The 21,789-nt window shown below is 39.3% G+C and overlaps 1 protein-coding gene across 1 annotated transcript in view; it reads right to left on the bottom strand.

The window, feature by feature from the left end:
• Positions 1-21,789, bottom strand: part of ZNF536 (zinc finger protein 536) — a 68,099-nt gene that overhangs the window by 5,560 nt on the left and 40,750 nt on the right. The window contains exon 2 of the mRNA XM_010145831.1: positions 10,344-10,496. Within this exon, the coding sequence (XP_010144133.1) occupies positions 10,344-10,496 (153 nt within the window). The remainder of the gene's footprint in view (positions 1-10,343; positions 10,497-21,789) is intronic.

The following is a 21,789-nucleotide window of genomic DNA, read 5'->3' as shown; positions in this document are numbered from 1 at the left end:
TTATCTACTGGTTTTTGCAGTCCTTTAAATTTGTACTAATGGCATTTCTAATGCTCAAGTAGTAAAACGTGTAATTTACCTACCACAAGTGCTTTTCTAGGATTAGCTTGAATAGAGTTTTAAAACAGATAAGATGATTTTCATGAATTAAAGATATATTTGAATCCCACACTAAACTTTTATTGTTCTTCCTGTACTTTAAAAGAGGTAGAATATATACTGTATGTACAATAAATATTCACATACAATCATAAAGACATATCCCAAAAGAATGTACATCTAAGCAAACATCCATCTAAATTTTGGCAGAGCAATCAGAGTTCCTTTTAAAGGAAGAAGCACAGAAATCCACACCAAAGTGGTGGGAACCCGAAAGACCTGTGAGCTGTCAATATTGGCAATTATTTCTATAGGGGAGCTCAAAAAAAGAAGAAACTGTTTTCTCTATGTAGCTTTTTTTCCAAGCGATCCCAAAGACAAAGGCAAGCCCTCTCCAAGAGTTATAATGGAAATGCCCGTTTTCAATAGTTCCTCCACAGTAAAAATGCTATATAATATTATGTAGTTCACCAAACCAGCTGGGAAGTCACCTGTTTTCAAATCTGCTTAAAACAAAATTGAAAGGCTTTCAAACTTTTGTTGTTTAAGCTACAGGCTCAGTTGAAAGGCTTATAAATACTTGGGAAGCGGCTCCTCTCACTGATCGCAGGAATTTACTAATGAGATGCAGCGCCAGAACACTCCAATGACCATAGAGCCCTGCAGGAGCAGGCTTACTGACCACAAACGGAGGCTGGATACGAGCTGCAATTCAGACGGAAAGTAAATTACTAGCAGTGGAAATTCTAAATCCATAATGTAATCCTAAAGCTAAACGGTGAGACATGAGAGCTTTACATCACCACATTAATCGACCTTTTTAGAGGAGAAAAGTGTGGCACCTCAGACAAGAGGTGTTCAGCATAGGAAGAGGTAGCAATTAGCATGGTTCACGCTTTAAGCCTGGGTCCACACAGATTAACAGAAGAAATCAGATTTAAACATTTCAGTGCAACTTCTGAGTCTTCCACAATCACCCAGTTAAGTTCTGGCGCTCCACCAAGGAGGAGCAGGGGCTGCGCTTCAGTGGGAGTTGTGCAAAAGCAAACGGTTCCTCCTGATGTGCAAGAATCACTAAGCTGAGACGGATCACGGCTGTCTGGGCTTCCCTGGCCTCAGGTGAGAGTCTGAGCACGCACCCAGCCAGCGCAGGCGCTTTAGGGTAGGGCCCAGGGAACCAGCGGCACCGGCTGGCTGCTTGTTTGCATTTCGGCAGGGCTGTCTGGGAGTGTGCAAACTCCGGCAGCTGCGCTGCCAGGCAGAATGTGCACAAACAGTAACGTGGGTTTTACGGCATGTATACTGCAATATTTTTGAGCCGTTTTCTGATGTTTGTCCCACCAGTTACTGTCAACTGACCTCTGACACAACTTAAGTATTTCAAGTGTTGCCTAAGAAGAAATTAGACTGGTGAAAAACAAGTACCAGACTTGATAAGGTTAAATGCTCTCACTTTTGAGTTTTCATTCCTCTTAATTGAAAAGCTCTTCCTCAGCATCCCCTATGCCTTTACGGAAATCTTTAACACAATTATACTGAGCACTTCCTTTTATTCTAATGATAGTTCAGTGTGTGCTTGCATTGCACATCAAGCAACACCATGAAAAATTGCGTCCCAGCGTTGCAAGCGCTATGTCAGCTGTTGGGTAACCACTTCCACAGGGACGAGGAGAGGTTTGCAATACAGGCTGCACTGATGGTGCTAAAACCATGAAGGAGCTGTTCGAAGCAACAACTATATGTAAAAATGGGTATAAGTGAATTAAAATATGCTAACTAGAGGAAATAGTAGTAATAGTTTGGACTTCTAAGGAACCGTCGATCTAAAGCACTGGGCACAACAACATACTCTTATCCTGAATTGCCAAGCCTTGACATTTTCCACTCGAAGGCCTCTCCACTGAGTGAGCTTCCTCTCAGCAGAGGAGATCTGGACACAGCTCACCACCAAAGCCATAAGCATTGGACTGAAAGAAGACACTGACTGAGACAGTGTGATAAAAAGTTCAGATCTCTCCAAGCCTTAGTACTCTGCCTCTGTTGTGCTCCCACCTCTTGCATGGCTAGAAATGAGATCTAAAGCTGAAGGTCTGAAATTGGACTCAACATGTTAGCAACACACTGTGCCACCTTTACAACACAGGACTGGCCAAAAGACACTGTTCAAAGCAAACGATTCAAAACCTCTCTCTTCTCTTTTAGATCCAAATATTGGCAGTGATTTCTTTACTTCAAAGCAATCTTACTTAACTGCTGCTATTTCAAGAACAGGCATTGGGAGAAGGCAGTAGGATGGAGTAAACCATCTCTGAATCTTTTAAATTTAGTGTATCAATATTTCCTAAATTCAGTAACTGTGCAGATATTTAGATACTATTTCATCCATTCAAATTAACGACCAGCTATGCCCTGTGTAGGTCCCGGTACAAATGACAATTCAGAGTTATAAGCTGCTGTGGGAAAAGGCCCAACCTAACCTCAACAAACTCACCAAAACACAAGCCAGTTTCAATGGAAAACCCAAAAGATGCCCGATTTCCGGGATTCTATCAGCAACTGCAATAGTATTTGTCCAAAGAACACTACAGGGCAGCAGAAAGGCAGGCTATGATTCTTGTTAGAAAACCACCTGTTTGTACCTGATACTCTGTGGAAAGGTTTCAGAGAATTCATCCTCGTGTAATGACTACCCTGGTAATATTGCCAAGAGCAGTGTCTGGATGAGTTATTCAACACTTAATATCGGTTCACGTAAATTAACGTTGCCATGCAGGAGTGAAGGAACACCACTTTTTCAAAATAATTTTCTGCATTTCATATCCAAGAGTAATTTTTCATTGTTCATGAAGGCAATGACCATCCTGATCTTGCTAATTCTCTGGCCCTGTCTGCATCCCTGGCAAACCTTTTCACGATGGAGTAGAAAGAGAGAATGTTCCAGTGTGTACAATAAAAAAACCCCTAAATCTCATTAAGAATAACTTATCTGGGCAATATAATCACAGTTCTGATCTATCTACTGCTCTGGTTTAGAAGACACAAGACATCTCACAAGAACTATTTTATAGCAGGATACAGTAAAACAATAAAAATTCAATGCTGCTTGTAAAATCTGCACACATGTTTGGTAGGTAACTGGAAACAGACATGTGCCCAGTAGAAACAGGTTTATTTTGTACAGCAGTTTGTACAAACAACGCGGATGTATAATCCAGGCGAGCTATCACCAGTCCTGCTCAGCACACAGTCTGCTCACACTAGTCACAGGGATCATCTGCTGTGGGCTGTGCAAGGCGACCACAGCCAGATTATGAACACACTTAACAGATTTTAAGGCCAGAAGAAACAATTATGATCATCCAGTCTGATCTGTTGTACAACACAGGCCAAAGACCCTCATGTGATAATTCCTACGTCAAATCCTAACTGCAATTTGAAACAAAACTTACTTGTTTTAATTTAAACGTGCTGTTTCAACCACAGCAATGAAGGAGAATCCAACGTGTCCCCAGCTAAAGTGTTTGTGTAAGTATTTTCACTGCTCAGAATGCGTGCCTCAGTTCTAGCTCGGATTTGCCCACGGTTTGCTTCCTACTGCTGAACATTGCTACATTTTTCCCTGCTAGAGTAAACAGATATTTTTAATAAAAAGATCTATTCCCAAAGGAAGGTACTTGCAGATGGCAAACCAGCCACCTCTTCACCTTCTCTACCTTCTCTCACCATTGAGTGGAACACCCTTGCCAATTTTTCAATGTCCTTTTAAATTATGGGTACCCACTAAAGCTTTGATGAAATTTCTCCTTGATATTAATCTTACACAGTCCCAGACTATGTTTATGTCCATAGCTACAGCAGTCAACAAACAGCACATATACTGCTGCTGCTCTGCTATAATCCTAGGCCTGGTTCATCAACGCCTCTAGTATTCATCCCTTTACATTTTGCTGATTTAAAATTCACATTGTGGAAAAGAGCCCACTTGACTAAGTGACTAATCAGTGCCTCCCCATGATTTTTAGCATCTTACCATTTTTGTGCCATTGGTAAATTTTATCAACAGTGATTTTCTATACTATTCCAAATAATGATGAAACATCAAATACATGGAGCTGAAAGCACTGCTGTGGAACTGCCAGTTGATGTGCCACTTCATCTCTGTATATGGGGATTTTTTTTATGGTGGCGGTATTGTCACCTAGAACAAGCTACTTTCACAAGCCTTGAGAGAAAGTGAGAAACTTACTTTCATAAAATAAAATTGAATTAACTATGTTCCCAATTCTTAATCAGCTAACAAATTCATTCTGTAATTTTACCCCAAACTTTTGTCAGGATAGTCCATTTATATCAAAGTCTTAATATTCTTTCTTTTTGGAAATACTAGAATAGCCAGAGCTTTTTAACTACTTATGAGTGCTCCGGAACTTGCTCTGTGTTCCAAGACTTGGTTTTTTAAATGAACTTTAATGATTTGGAGAGCTCTTCAGCCAGGGTTTTTACGACTTTATCTATAAGTTATGCAGTCTCATTCGTTCTAAAAAATATTAAAATGTAGTGGGCTACAGCATAACAGCCTCATTACTTAATGGCAGAACTGTATCATCGGAAAATACTTATAATAACCATCACGCTTCTTTCTGAGAACAGAAGAATATTTAGTCTTCTATATCATGGTTGATAATTTTGTATCCATTCTTGTCCAGTATTAGCAAGATACCAATAGATAAACTGACCAGATATACAGAATCTTACCCTGTTCTCCATAACCCTAATAGCCATATAGTTTTCATATATAGTTTTATATATAGTTATATAGTTTTTACTATTACTTTTAGTTTCCCTTATCAAATCTCCGTACTTCTTAAATATCTATTTATATTTAGTGATGTGGGCTGCTTTATTCATTTTTCAAAATGACGTGCAGCTTTTAAAAATCTGTACTGCACCCTACACTCCCCTGCCTCCCCCTCCTTTTGAAATCAGGTTTCTCAAGGAGTTTGTTTGTGGAGCGTGTGTTTTGCAGAGTCCCCCTCTGCCCCTCACTACGGGGAGGACTGTGCATCAGTAGCCTTGGCAGCCGGGAGTGGGGTTTTGACAGTCACTCAGGGACGATGCGAGTTGTAATTTGAACCTGTACAGTTCTAAACAAGTTGTAGTTTTCTTTCATGCAAAGCAAATGAAATCAAACATCTTCTAATTCCAGAGAATACTGCTTAATGAAAATATTGAAAACATTTTCCAGCATTTTTTATTTTACCATTGAAACAGTTATTGATAACCTATTTTATCCATTGTGCAGCAGATATTTTAGAAATGAATTGCTGTATGGTTTAATTAGTTCATTATTATGCCTATTCTTACACGGTAATTTCTTTTATCATTCTAATAATTCACTTCACACTTTTTAAACCAAATGGAATATCAAAGGTTCTGTAGGATTATTTTTGGATCCTGCACATGTTTCACCACACAATTAATCTGTTTGTCAGAAATACTAGTTAACTTCTTCTCTTTACTACTTTCCTTTACTAGTGATTTTTCCCTATTATGTAAGATTAAACTACCCCTACTCTGTAAAAAGACAGACTTTTGATGCTGTTGACTCAGTTTATTAAAGATTTTTCAATTGTGCACTAGGCATTACAATAAAATATTTTAATTTTTATAAAGTTTTGTAATTGAATATTTTCCTTTATTTATATCTCATCTGCAGTATTTATTTAGTCTTTTACATGTCTTTACCTAGTTAAAATGCAGAGAGATAAATATGGCTGTTACTTTGTAGGCAAGATTCAGTACATTAATATAACCGTACGCTAATTCCCCCAAAGCATATATATATGTTGTAAACCTGAAGACTTTTTACACAGCTGCTTATTGCTAAACAGTGCCTTGTCCAGAAGGGGACAATCTGTGTCTCTAATTGCTGTCACTGAAGCTGAGATTCATTATGTGACTTTCCCATTAAAATGTGAGCATTAATTTGTATAATGAAATATCACCCACTGCAGTGTTCATTAGCCATGCCCTACTGTATACTGCACATTGTTAGCTACCTAGAAACTGTAGTTAATTTCACTAATGGATATTTCCCTACTTAGTGTTTGGTAGGAAATTTATACTGTAACATTACCTCTTAAACTTTTAAGGAAATTTAAATTCAATCAATTATTTTCAACAAAAGTTTGGGATGTCATTAAGACAGGAGAAAAGGCATGCTGTACGATGTTAAGGATGGGAAATCTGGAGAAATCTAGAGAAATGAAAAGTCCTTTTAGTTCATCTTAGAAATGTAAGAATAAAGGATGTTCAATACCAAAATTGTCTCCTCTTGGAGCACACATACCCATTTTCCTTAATTATTCATATTGCTCATCCCACTACAAGTGCCTTCAGAGAATGGCAACAGGCAGTCTTTTTTTAGGAAGAAAATGTGAATTGAATTCATTTAAAACAGCACCATTTTTACTGTATTTCATCAGTTCATCTAAGCAAGTTTTAAAATTGGCTAGTCACATTTCCAAGGGAAAATGCAGAAAATGTATATTATACACCTAATACACGTAAGGTGTGTCCTACGTATCGTAACGTACTCTCAGTGATCCCTGCCAAGTTTTTTCTTCCCGTCTCCTCCTCAAGTTTCTTCTGTGGAGTGTGGCCCAAACCTTCTTCAGGGGTCTAGTGTGATCATGCACATTATTTTTTTTTCATTACTCAGGTGATTTAACTGTGCCAATGACGTTGGGAATATACCTGAGCACGTAATGATTACACCAACCCAAACGGGTCTGCATCTGCAGTAGCTCCTGAGTCCTAACTCAAGGTGCAGAGAGGTGCTAGAGCTAACCTGAAACTGGCTCCTGCATAACGAATGTGTCCCTTGCCAAAGGTAGAAAGTAGGAAGTTTAAATATTTTACACTTAACTGTTTCTGTGTAGTCCAAAGGCCTAGGCACGTAAAGTAAAAAGCATACCCATTTATTTGATTGCAGTGGGAATTAGGAGTGCTCAAGAACATAAAGAAAATGCTTTGTTCCCCGAATGAAAGAACCTTAAGCTGCTGACCCCAGAGGGGAGAAATGGAAACTCTGGAAGCGTCTGCAAATGGCACGTTATGGCTCTGAGATACTTAGATGGTTTTCTTCTTCTCTAAGCCTTCTGCGTGATAACCTTCTCAGCTGTATTATATTTTATTTTATAACCAGGAAGCTGAGTCACAAAGCAGCCCGTCCACCTACAGGTCTACTATGCACTACTGGTGCATATACGTGCTTCGCCTTCTCGCTGTGCCTCCACGCAGTGAGGTGGTGTGAGCGGAAGTTCCAGGCTCTGAAGCAGCGGAACCACCCAGCCTCCCTCTATTCACTGGTCAGCTAGCAGGGCTGAAGAGTTCTGTCTGTCCTCTCAAAGCCCCGAGGCTCTGAAGCATTTTGCCCTGAGAGTTCTTCTCTTCTCTCGGGGTCATACTAAAGAACTGTCTTGTCCTTCAACTGTTTTTAGAGCAAGAAAGACAAGAAACTGATTTCACATAATTACGCCTTTCTCTTCTTATCGTATCTTACCATCTTCCCCTTAAATCTCTTGCAATATCATTGAATTAGATAAGAAGAAAAATCCTCTACAACTGTGCGTTGGGACTCAACTGAGTGTGCTAAATAAAAACATGAATTTTTTTTCCTTCAGAAGCTTATTGCACAATAGCAAACTACACAGAAACTGAGACTCAGCGTGGAGAATGTTGCAAGCCTGAAATATCTTACCAAAAAAAGAGGCAACCCAAATCACTAGCTAATTCTTCTAAAACAGAGCACAGCTTCCTCCTCTTGTGGAGGATTAAATGGCTGCTCCAGCTTTTTTGGGCCAATTGCCACAGAAGCACCCCCTGGCTGGATCAGACTTTGGGTCTTGTCTTGGCACGCGCACCAAACCAACCTACGCGTGTGCCTCCAAACACACAGATGTTCGAAGGAACCCGACTTCTGCTGAACTGCTTGAGCTCATCTCTAACAAACAGGTGCTGTGAGAACAAGAACAGTAATTGAGTTAATGTAGTGGAGAAACACAGTAAAGTGTTTTTTATCAGTCAGTTATATGATCCAGGCGTATAATAAAGACAGACTGTGACATAAAAGGCAGAAAACTGTCCCTGATAAGTATGAGCTAACCAATATTTGTTTAGTAACTGATATCTATTACATAATTTCCATTTACGGCAAAGCAACTTAATTTTCATTTAATAACTCTAGTAATTTGCCGATTTACATTTTTATAGTATTTATTAGGATTATTCTAATATGTAAAACATGGCTCCATTTAAATATACTCATCATTATTTACGAATACTTTGTTCTCAACCTAACGGAAATTGATCTTTATCTATTTTAACATTATAATGATTTTTAAATATATTGCAAATGCTGTTTCTACAGTCTGTATGATATATTCTTTTTTTGTTATTTTATACATGGTTTATGCTTTCTTGTAATAACTTTATTTAGTCAGTTTTAATATGCAAGTTTTATGGAATATTTCCACTGCAGTTAATTACTTTCCATTAGTTCTAAGCCCCAAATACCAAATGTGTGACCACTGCCATCTTTAAAACAAGAACAAAATGACCACTCTATAATAAAGCAAACGGAGGTGGTGGGTTCATTTTAAAGAATTTTAAAGAATTTTTCTTTGTATCTCCAACAGCAAAAATGTCAAACTGTTTAAACCTCATAGTTAAAAGATTACTTTCCAATAAAATAACTATCATTTATTTAGTTTTATTACATTAGAGTGCACATAAATAGGGTTTTCACTGTGGGTATTTTTGGTTTGTTTTTTTTTTTATCAAGTCCAACACACAGAAAATAGTATTCCTGCCCTAAATGGTTTGCGATCCCAACTAAACTCCATTAGAGAGCCAAATTTTAAAATTCAGATCAAACCAGTGGGGTATACTCCTACTCCACAATCCAAAGAAAGAAGAATAAAAACTACAATGAACAGACTTTCCCATCTCAACAATAAATAATAGGCAGCCTTCATTTTGAATTTTTTAAAGTCTGGTCTGACATTTGCAAACCCAGCATTAGGGATTACCTCTGGACAAGCACATATAAGAAACACGACTGCTGGTTTTGGGAAAGGAGGAAAATGCTTGTCCAGTACTTTAGTAAAATATAAGTTAAAAGAGAATTTTTTCAGGTAGAAAGTACAACTGGAGAGTAGTTCTTCATGCAATTTATTTTACCTATCAATTTAAAAAGTAGCATTAAAATTCTGAAATTCATTTAAAATGGTTTAAAAAGAAAATGACTCCACAATTACAGTGACCACTATGTTTCCGAAGAGATGTGTCCTAAATCTCCAGTTTTGCATACTCTCCCAAAGCCATCTCAAACTTGGAAGAAAACAGTATCACGTTGGCCACATACAGAATTCTTAGTGATGCCACAGGACCTGAGGATATCAACAGTGTGTGTCAGATTTTAATCATGGATAGAGTACATCTCCTTAAACATATGCTGTGTCTCTACATGAACCTTACTGTGCACATAGGTACTTGTAAGCAAACAAGGTGTTTAAAGGAGGGTTATAGTTTACTGTTACGGACAGCACCCACCCGGTGAGTGATGCACCAAAATACAGCTAGATTCCAGACCGGTAGCAAGTCTCCGTAGGGTAGAAATGCTGTGATTGTTATTAAAATAAAACATCATAAGTTTTACCACAGTACAAAGCATGGTAAGTTTACTCCTTACAAGTACTAAGTATGGTGAGTTCTAGTGAAGAAAAAAAAAAAGGCAGATCGATGAAGCTGATGTATTCATATGAACAGTGAGAAGTTAAAAATGAGCATGCGAAATGGAACAAAAATAGTAACTCAGAAAAACACACAGACTCCCTAAGCAGATGCTAAGGAAGGCCTTTGAAGCAGTTAGTATAACTAAGTCTGAAACCAATAGGCTTATGTCTATTGAAGGACAAGGGTAATTGAAGGAAACAGTGATGAAGCAGGGAAGGAGACAGAAATAACCTCAACTGGGAAAAGATCATTCTATTAAAGTCTTTATCCAACAACACATTCCTTGTGCTTTTATTTAAGACTGTCATATATCTTTCTCAAAAGACTTTCTCCAACTAATGAGTCCAAATCTACTCTGGGAATTAAGGCCCTAGCCACATATTATGTTAACCCCCCACCCCCACATGGCATGTGTCGACAGCGCTGCGCTCACTTGTTCCTCTCACCTGTATGTATTCTCAAGTGGACCTTTAAGTGATGTGATGTTCTGAAAGTCTTTCCACAATATGGGCAGTCTTTCATGGCAGAACCAAGGCTCCTGTCTCTCAGTAAAGCTGGCTGCTGGACTCCTACAGATCTCCCAGCTTCTTCTCCAATGTCTGCAACACAGAAACGTTCTCACATCACTTCAGCACGTGTCAGAAGTTGTTCTCACTAAAACTGCTAACACAACATAAAGTTAAACATGTCAATACTACACCTGTCTATTTCATTCTTTAAATCTGACAGAATGCTGACAATTCATCTATTTTCTTGTTATTGTCTTAAATTATTTCATCTTTTCTATCATCATTTTAAGCAGCATATGGTACCTTTATATTGAACTGAATTATACAAGAAAAGAAACAGCTGTGTCAGCAGCTGGTTTGGTTTCTTCTTTTGCTTAGTTCCTATTAATTTTTCCCCCAAAAGTTTTAGACCGTTGTTTTGTTGAATCTATTTAATTTGTAAGTATTGTGAAAATCTGTATGCTTTTAGAGGGAAAAAGTTTGCATCAGTACATTAAAACCTCCTAAAACAACAGAACTGCAGTGACGGGGTGTCCAACAGCAGTGATGATGTCTACACACAAAGCTAATCAACTTCCTTCTGCAACATTTCAGCATTGGAGTTACAACACATGACCTAGAGAGTGACCTAATATCACGGGTAAGGCAATGAAAAAAAATGTTCACATGAAGGGGAATTCCTTTTCCCTCTCACTGGCAGCTCCCAAGGTTTCTCCCTCCCTGCTCACAACTATGCTTACTCTTTGCACCGTAATTCTTGCAGCCCAGAAAGCCAACCATATCCTGGGCTGTATCAAAAGCAGCATGGCCAGCAGGTCAAGAGAGGTGATTCTGCTGCTCCACTCTGCGCTGGTGAATCCTCACCTGGGGTCCTGCACCCAGCTCTGTAGCCCTCAGCATGAGAAGGACATGAACCAGTTGGAGCAGGTCCAGAGGAGGGCCACAAAAATGATCAGAGAGCTGGAGCACCTCTGCTCTGAGGACAGGCTGAGAGAGTTGGGGTTGTTCAGCCCGGAGAAGAGAGGGCTCCAGGGAGACCTTACTGAATGCAGCCTTTCAGTACTTAGAGGGAGCCATAAGGAAGGTGGGGGCAGTCTTTTCAGCAGGGCCTCTTGCGACAGGACAAGGGTGATGGTTTTAAACTAAAAGAGAGAGATTCACACTAGATGTAAGTAAGAAACGTTTAACAATGAGGGTGGTGAAACGCTGGCACAGGTTGCCCAGAGAGGTGGTAGATGCCCCATCCCTGGAAACATCCAAGGGCAGGTTGGACGGGGCTCTGGACAACCTGCTGTAGTTGAAGATGTCCCTGCTCACTGCAGGGGGTTCGACTTCTTTGAAGGTCCCTTCCAACCCAAAGCATTCTATGATTCTAAGATACCATTCTAGAATACCATGGGTGAGACTCCAGGACATCTCTTCTCTCTCCTGATAGAAAGAAAAAGTCATTCTCAGCCATCTTGAATAAGCTGCTAGTATCCAAGTAGGCTATGAACAAAATAACTTACAAAAGACTGACAGAAAAATGGCAAAAATGTAGCACCTTTTAAAAAAATCATTATTCAAACCACACAAGACTCATCTATGGTACTTACAGCGTCATGCAATATCACATGTATGTATCAATTCATGATTTCACCAAAAAGTACCATGCCAAATGTTGAAATTCTGAACTGGATGTATGCTACTGGCATGCCACAGAGGTGCAATACACATGGACACGTCGTGACACCCCTACGCAAAAGCTGAGCTATCCGGGTTTTGTTCAGGTGGGGAGCATACGGTTAAAATCTGCATGCAGAGTCTTGATTATTTCAGCCGTAAACTACTGACTAAAAATATTCTGTCTTTACCCATTTGATACGTAACCAAAGCTGTCAGGAAACATAGTGCGGTTTACACAGCATTGCCTTTTAAATGCAAGTGATGGGACATAAGAACGACTTAAACATTTGGCTCTAATAAAAACTATTCAGGCAGTAGCAGAGACCCCAATACCACGTTTCTGGAACAGGTAACGCTGACAGGCATTACATTATTTATTATAAAATGGTCCCTATTTCACTAAAAGCTGAAAGAAGGGGATGATAGAGTGATAAAAAAATATATGTAAATGTGTATCTTAGTTATGAATGTAATCAAGCTATGGCTAGTTTTCAAAAGGCAAAACGTGAGTTTTCACATCACATTCTTGTTCAACATTTTCTGACTGTCCTTAGACTGCAGCGTTAAAGCACAATATTTGAGTTAGAAAGCTAGTAACTGTCATTTAGAATTATTCACAAATATGTAAAGTAGCATACTGCAGGAGTTTATTTTGTCTCTAAGAGTCTGGGAAACCATATATAGGTGCAAGTCCATAATTCCAATCTCCCTAAAGAGTTTAGGTTTTCCCCTTTTTTTCTCCTCAAAAGTTGTGTATAATCATGTCATAAGCTGCTCTGGGAAAAAAAAATGAGTTCTTGAGTGCAAAAATATTTTTCTGAAGTGCAAAATACAGAATGTAAAATGATAAAGTGCAGGATTTTATTTTGGTTTTCAATAAATACTATATGAGCATTATAGATAAATATATAGATAAAGCTAACAAGCCACTCAGGAGGAATTTACCGAATAAGTCTACTAGTTATGTTTTGCTATATGTCACTCTAAATGATGGCCTGTTATCCATTTGCCTTTTATCTTTCTATCTAGAATATGTGTGGCCCAATGAAAAAGAATAAATTTGTAAGATAAACAGCTCGCTTTGCAGATTTAAGAGTCTAATTTTCACTTTACACAAAATTGAATTTTTTCAAGGCAGCAAGGCAATGGAGTTTACTCTAGCACTAATCCCTCTGAAAAAGCAAACTGAAAACAACAATGAAGCAAAGAAAGATGTGGGTGGTCTGAAGAGTTTTCTTTTAGGTTTAAGTAGACATACAGTAGATAGCTCCAAAGGCTTTGCTCCAACAGGGGCCTTACCTTGAAGAATTTTTCTTCCCACAGTGAAAGCATTCTTAAGACTTTAAAGCTGGGCTGAGGGGTTTTCTTTTGAATTCCTTTGCCTACAAAGCCCACCGAAGCGCTGGAGGCCATCGCTACCTGAATGAGCAGCTTTACATCTAAGTTCTTTTATTTCAAACAATGAAAAGATATGTTCAAGGCTGCCAACTCTCCCCATCAAATGCTACCCCAACTTCTTACTCGGGCCCCATATTGGCAAATCGAACCTATTTGCCAAGAAACTTAAATTTAAAATGTGCTTAACTTTAAAAATGCATTTAAGTCTCTCTGAGTCCGCTACCAAGGGTTTTTTTATACCAAGTCTTTTAAAGCAATCTATGGAAAGCGAAGGAGGAAAAAAGCGACACAGAAGAAGGAGAAGAGATTGGCAAGGAAAAAGTTAAGAAGCAAACTGGCAAATACAGACTATGCCAACAGTGTATGTGGGGAATTAAAATTCTTCAGCACTACCAATAATCACATATTCTGCACCTCTGATGTCCCCATTCTCCCGCTTATGAGACCCTTTCCTGAGCAGGAACTCTCAGTTCTGTTAAATTGTGCAAAACTGTAGCAACATTTTACAGACCTGCAGAACTAGGATTAGCCCCAGCAATTTAATTTAATTTATGATTTACTCGAGATTTGAGCTATGGGTTTTGGGCTCTCAATTCTGAGGATAAAAGATCAGGAAGGAAAGAGAACAGTTACTTATCTTACAGCCGTTGTGGTTCACTGAGTTATGTGGTCTACATGATGTGCACTTGATGCATGTAAGATTAGACTGCTTTTTTTACTGTCTACTTCCATTATAGGCAGGTCTACGTCCTGAATGTCTTCCTGCCCATTCCCATCTTTCCTGATTCAAGTGCAGGAAATAATAGAGCACAGCGTAAAATACTGTATAGATGTATGTGCTAGATGTAAGGCTTCCGAGCCTTGCCTCTGAACTTACTGTCGTTGAGCTTTCCTCTCACTTTGAAAGCATCTGCTCACAGCAAAAGTCATGAACAGAAGTGCAAAAAGCGACATTCAGCTCTACGCATGACACCGGTCTTGGTGTCAGTGTAAGAAAGCGGCAACAGCTGTGAGACCTCCAGCTGCTACGTACGCTGTACCTGCTGGGCAGGCAGATCCTGCTCCACGGCACAGGATGCACAGCAATTCAGCCGTGAAGCAGCTTCGGGGGTGGCACGACAGGGACATCTCTTGTGTACCAGCTACACTTAACAACCAACTGTACACATGTTCCCATGGGACAAACACAAGGAAAGAAAGTTACGCCTGTAACAGAAGGTGGAGATTAGACACAACCAAAGAGCCTATTTGGCCAAAATGTGAGCAAATCTATTTGCCACGCAGTCTGAAATTAAACTTAAGCAATACATAAGATCAGCATTGGAAGGACTAGCCCTTCTTCAGACAAATGCCCACTTCTCAGGAGAGGAGGGACAAAAAGCCACCGCTCCTTGCCTGTCATGGAGATGACCCATGTAGTACCACAGTACCTAGAAAGGGAATTTTCACAGAGCCGGATAATCCCAACAAACAGTTTTGAGCCAGGAGCCCTTTTACAGTAGCAGGTTAAAAGTGAGAAACACATCAGTGAATTCTTTTTTACAGCAGGTATCAGCTAGATAGCAGAAGTGATCTACCCAGAAATGAGCCAGTGCCACAGCTGGCAGTGCCCTCAGCGCACGGACAGAGATGCTACAGAGGCACAATGCCAACTTCATCGGACACTTCCAGAAAAGAGAAGACAAATTTAGGTAGATAGTGAATCTGTGTGCTCAAAGCAGAAAATATCTAGCCAGTCATATGAAGAGCGAAAAAAAAGAATATTTGGTATTTCCATACATGTTCTGTAGACTCACCTGCCTGTTTGGTTGGAGTCTATAACGTGATGAGAGAAGGATTGAGTGCTTTTGTAAAAAGAAGCCTGTTTTCAGTTGGTTAGGTAGCAGCACCGACCTCAGCAGCCAAATTTTCGAAGGAGCATCTACATACATGCCCCATAAATTTTCCCAGAGTGTTTAGTTGTTGCCTGTATGTGAAAGTGCAGGGATGCACAGAGGCACTTTGATGTTCAAAGGAACTAAATTGCAGTCCTCACGCAGACTGCGTTATCAATGGAGTCAGTCGGAATTCGTCAACACGGGGATTGCCAAATTAGCCCAAACCAGGCAATCACACGGAGAAGATAATCAGCTCACAAAATAGGTAATCACACTTACAAGTATGTGTTTGTTCTTGTACATCTTTTAAAGAACATTATTAAAGAACCCTTTGAAATCGTGGCCAGAAACCTTTAAAGCTGCACGCAACCCAAGGTTTTCACTATTTCTGAAATTCAAAATATCTGTAGTTCTTTAGCGCTGTCTGTAAAATTAATGAAACATGGGGCAGAAGTGGTAGTGACCACAGTTATTTTCTGATGGTCTGTAAAACATCCAGATTAGCCCATCCTGTGTCAGGGAAAAAATTATATCTTGAATCTAATGTCAAGAAGGGAATTAGAAGATCTTCAGTGCATTAATCCTGTCACTGCTGCCGCCTTTACGCAAGTGTTCCTGGACTTGACCGCCTCACTCCCTGGGAGGGAGCAGAGGATATGCAAAGTTTCTGGGAAAACATGCTTTACTTTGTTGCCTATTCCTTAGAGAAAGCTTTAATAATACCGAAAATAGTGGAAAACAGGAATATAATTAGGGATATAGTTAACCATATTTTTCCAGCTACCTGAAGTACCTGCAATAAGTATGTCTTGAGTAAATGAGAACAGAATCTGGCCCAGTGCTTATAATTTGAATTCAGAATCCTGTTAACAGATGTCACTATACTTTTTTTGCCAGTGAAGTTCATGGCTTAAAACGAGTCTAATATTACTAAATACTACAGTTATATTTTAGGCCTCTGGAAAGAGTTGCGAATGTCTTAGGTCAGGAAAACTTGCTGTCTCTATTGTTTCATCAAGGATTTAGGTTTTATAATGACCATATATGGGAATCTTAAACTGTTAGGCATTAATATGGATTGGCAGAGAATTTGTTTAAACAGAGAGCTATTTTAGAAGAGAATTGGAAAGGAGGCCTGCTAGTGAGAACGCAGAGTTCACATTGTTTGTATGGTCAGAAATAGAGATTATACCAAAGGTTCCACTGGTAAATAAAAAGATACCGCTTCTGACATCAGACTTCCCACTCAGCCCTCTGACACAGGCAAACCGAAGGCGCAAACTGCCCTGCCTCTGCTACTGACTAATGCATTAGCAGATGTAAATTGAAAATACAATCAAAATTACACTAAAGCAAAATACCCACACGCTTTGATATGAGGTAAGATTTACAACTTTTAGAAGCAGGTAAATGGCAGTCACAGCAATACCTCGGACAATACAGAGGAGCTCTCTCAGTGTTATTTCAACCACGAGAGAAAAGGAGTCAAAATATCCTAAGCAATTTCTTAGTAACTGGTAGGCTGGTGACTTGGGAGCAGCTTACACCTTAAGCCCAATACCTGGGATGCAGGACGCACGTGAAGACTGGTCTTTCTCACACCCCATGGGTGCAAAACGCTTTTGCATGATGCTGCTGCACATATGCGAATGTTGGTTTTATCCGAATGCTTTTCACCGGGCACACGTTCAGAGACACATGCAAGAGGCTGGGTGTACAGCACAGAGGCAGCAATAGACACTCAACAAAAACCAAGCTTGTGTTCATCACAAAATGTTTATCCTCTTCTTTTATTTTAATCAAATTCCCTACAGAGTTTATAGCAGTCTTACTTTTCAAATTGTTTTAAAACCTTTTAAGACAATCAAGGTTCAAACACAGTCTCTGAGTACATAATTTTAGCTGCCTGATTTGTTTGAAGAAGCCTATGACCAAAAGACACAGACAATCAGATGTAGTACTTTAAAAATAGGGTTGGTTATTTGCCGTTAACTTACAAAGCTCAGTTTGGACTGAAAATTTAGTGTATCTAAAAATCCAGATATTTTGGAGAGAACATTTTTTGCATGAGATCTTTCTAACTCTATTTTTTTTAAAAAAAGAAAGAAGACATCTTAAGCACCTTACAGTATCTTTCATTTAACAGTTGGCAGAAGAAAACTCCCAGATGAACGTTGGCCTGTGTCTTTCTCTTTAACCAGCTGAGTGATCCAAGCTTTTAATAAAGCTGTTCCAATTATTGTAAAAGTCATCTAGTACCTTATAGCCACAAATATTGACAGTTTATTGCACAACGCATTCATGACATTTGAAGGTCACATCATACATAATACATACACTTTTATAAAAGTGTCTGGAACAAAGAGATACATGATCAGCAATTACATCTTACCATTTGAGGGTATGATTTTATACTTATTTAAAATGAAATACTATAGGAAATGCAAATTGTTAATAAAACAGAAAATAGTTAATTTTCTGTATTATTTTATTTATCAGCAGTACTGAGTTTGGTTGTACCAAATCAACGGAATGCAGTCCATGCCTCAAGAAGATTATAGTTAAATATTATCCTGCAAACCATCACACGTATTCTGAGCTCAGCATGAGAAGGAAGCAAACTCAAAACTTTAATCTCACTCCTGTATACCTCTCTAGCCCTACTGCATTCAGTGAAACTTCAACACTCAGATTTGAATCAACCCCTTAGCATATTACTGAAATATTAGTTTTGATAAAATTGAATCAAAACGAAACAGAAAAGAGCACTGAAGAATTTTTTTTATATACATGCACATGCAGGCATACCCAACTTCTTCATCCTCTTCCAGTGCTCAGGCCTTTAAAGGCCATTCTAACATCACACGCACATGCACAAAAGCTGTAATTAAAAGGTGCAAGTTGCAATTTATGCAGTCAGACCCGTTCAGTCCTTCAGTGAAGTCAACAAACACCAGAAATACTCAGAGCATGGCCACGACAGTGCTTGTCTTGGTTAAAGTCTTCACTTTTACGATATCACCACTGGAACCAAGAATGTCCAGCTACCTCATAAGAGCTGACCTTGCAGCAAATGACCACGGATCACCACCTCGTTCCCTCTAACATCATTTTTGCTGGTTTGTTTCAAAATCTTCTTTCCTAAGTTCTTCACACGCAAGACTCTTCCCCCCTTCCACTCCCTCACTACTTTTTCAGTTCTGATATTCCAAAATCATAGGTTTGAAATCCCATTTCCTTAATTTGCCTGTATAGATCTAAACACTTCAGATGCCAAACCACTGAATTTGCCAGATGAGGTTCCTGATATTCCACGAGACTTATATAATCTTTCCACAGGAAAAGGGGATGCTTTAGAAGAGGAGGTACTTCATCATTTATGAGAACAATGGGTCTGTTTGTGATCTTGAATGTAATGCCAGTTACTCTCAGGGATGAGCTTCTGCTCGTTCATGCTTTCTTCAAAAGTGCACATCTGAGCTGCCAGAACGTGTACCTTTACAAGCAACGCAGATACTTACTCTTGGGATCAGCAATGCTGGGCTTAAATATGTACTCATGAGTCTTTCCTTGGTATTTTGCCAATGTTCTTTGTTATCTATCCTCAAAATTTACTCTGGTGTTCACTTATACTTGAGGTAGCCACGTTAGATCCCAAACCTTCCGTACGACATACTTTCCATCGTTTTCACCTCCTTTTTTAAAAGCAAGCTTAAAATATTCTGGATTTTTACCAAATGATCATGCCATCAGCAGTCTGTGATTCTCATGTAGGCCAGTCTCACCAGTTTCCTTACCCAAACCCTCGACTCACCTGTGTCAGCTTTGATCCCATCACTTAGATTTGAAAAGGGCACTTGATTACTGACCAGAGAGGATGAGGTCTTTCCACACTTCACACAGATTGTTTACTGCTTTTGGAGAAAATTCCAGTGAGGAATCTAAGCAGAGAAACTATCCAACTGGACCATCTTTTGGATTTGTATGTGTTATTTGCAGGCAGGTGTTCAGGTACCAGATGGCCTTAAAGCCCATACTACTCAGGTTATAGCAGCTTCTACAGGCTGTCTGCATCATATTCCCATCTCTGAGATTTGCAGAGTGGCTACATGGAGCTTGATAAACACTTTTACCTAGCATGGCTCTCCTGATGCCAAGGCTAGATCAGATAACCGATTTGGGAGAGCTGCCTTACAGTCCCTCTTTAATTAAGTACTCCTGATCTCCCACTCCTGGGATGGATTGCTGCTGCTGATTAAGCTCCAGAAGTGAGGATCTGTGGAGGCAATTTCACAAGGGAGAAAATGAAGTTGCTAGCTAATCAACTAAAATAACCATTAACTGGACTTCAGCGAACAAATATATTGCCTTCTTCTTGCTTCCATACCTACCCTGTTTCTTCCTCACGTTAGAATCTCTATATAGCTATAAACCAAACAGGTGAGGTGTACTGCATTATGACCTCGATCTAAAACTGCTCAACTACCCGTGAGACAAACAGAACCGTTTGCTACAGTGTACAGGCTACACTATGAAGAAAACCAAGATGGTGTCAGTAAACCGTAGGAAAGACAGTGAGTCTAGGTGGAAGAGAGTGGTATTGTACCCATTTTCTCTAAGTTCTTCCCATGTGCCCAACAATGCAGAGTCCACGACACTTTCAGAGGCACAAATTTACACCCAGCTCCACGTAATTTTCAAAATCCATTATCTTTTAAAATCTTCTGAGTACTTGTATGGAAATATTTACACTAGCCAAGTTTTGCCCTGAGTTGCTGAGCTTAAACAAATCCAAAAACCAAACAAGCCAGAACCAAAGACTTGCCTACATTGTAAAGTAGCTCTCAGGGCATCAGTTGAGAAGTTTTCGCACGCTATTGATTAAGAAAACTGCTTTTTGTTATTATTATCTTATTACAGGTTGGCAAAATTAGCCTAGAATTGCCGATAGCGCGTGATCAGATTTTATAAAAATTCGTTCTAATGAAGAAAAATGTAAATTATTTAAAATGTCACAGGAAAATCTTTCTGTAGATGCCAGCAAGAAAGAAACCAGCAGAATCAGTCACGTAAAAACAACTGTACAGGTAGCGAAATCACTAATTTCCCCCTCAACGAAATGAGAAAGAGTTAAAGATGGTCATCCCATTTACAGCTGACTGATTACCGAGGTGCTGACAGAGTCTCCAAAAAGCGAATAATGTCACAGTGTGTGTTACAGCATTTGGACAGACTACGACAATACAGTCTTTTCCAGGATCTGGATTTTCATACTTTTTACTTTCCAGTGCTGCCTTCGCACTGAATGACTGATCTGAGCTAACAAAAATACCTCTGTAAATACATTTTCTTCCATTTAACTACTTTGATACCTCAGTATAATTTCCAACTTCTTTCACCATATCACAAAAAACGAGCCACACTTGAAGAAATACTTATGAGCAACTGAAAAATGAAATGAAATCTGAAATGCTGCATCTATTTTACCAGCACACTTTTTCTATAAATAAAATATGTTAATTACATGAGTTTTGCTGTAACTGAAAAATACTCATTATTTCTAATCGTAAGAAGGGATCCTTTAACTGTTTGGTGTTTTTTACCTCATTGGATTAACAGTGTATTGTGGCCAGACTGAGACCATGATGTCTTTAAACATGGTATTACATGAATGGGCTCATTAATTTTTTTATACACATGATGTATCTCAAAAAGTACATTACTAGGTCAACCTGTATCCATGTTTCGTAAAATAGCCTTAAAGTACACTGATACTATAACATGCCATTTGTGGGCTATAAAAATATGAAATGCTGCCTATGGAGCTGATATATCAATAATCCAGTTTCCCTTTTCTACTGCGAAAATTTTTCATCTGAACAATCCCGGTAAAAAAAATAAAAAGGATAAAACCCCACTATTTTGAACGCTCTCCTCTGATTTAGCTGAGCTTGTGGCAATAACTGGTTTAGGCATAGGCTTCAGTATGCTGGAATGATCCTGAAACTAATTTTGCATGTGTTGGACTTGGACTGTGGCCACGCACGTCAGTATGCTGGAACAGAGTTATCTAAATCCTGAGCCTTATTTTACATGTGCTGGTGTTGGACTGTGGCCCTGCAATCTTTTAGGTCTCCATCTGTAGCTATCAAAGCCAGGGTGTGCCCAGCCACTTGCTACTGCTCGCTGCTTTCCTTCCACAGGAAAGCTACAGGCTTGCAACCACCCTGCCACGCACTGGTGTGCCTGGTTGCTCTTCAGTGCCCCGGCAGGTGTCATCAACCTTCCTCTAAAGCCTCTTTGGTGCCCTGGGCGGCCTTTTGCAGCACATCACACTTCTTATACCACTATAAATCTACATAGTTATCAAGTCCCATGCCAGTGAGGAGAAGTATCAACCTCTCGGACAGATGCTCCCTCACATTCAGTGAGTTAACTCCTCT

The sequence above is a fragment of the Buceros rhinoceros genome, unplaced genomic scaffold, assembly GCF_000710305.1.
Source record: "Buceros rhinoceros silvestris isolate BGI_N320 unplaced genomic scaffold, ASM71030v1 scaffold14671, whole genome shotgun sequence".
In the NCBI taxonomy this organism is placed as follows: Eukaryota; Metazoa; Chordata; class Aves; order Bucerotiformes; family Bucerotidae; genus Buceros; species Buceros rhinoceros.
This window is presented reverse-complemented; position numbering and strand designations above follow the sequence as displayed.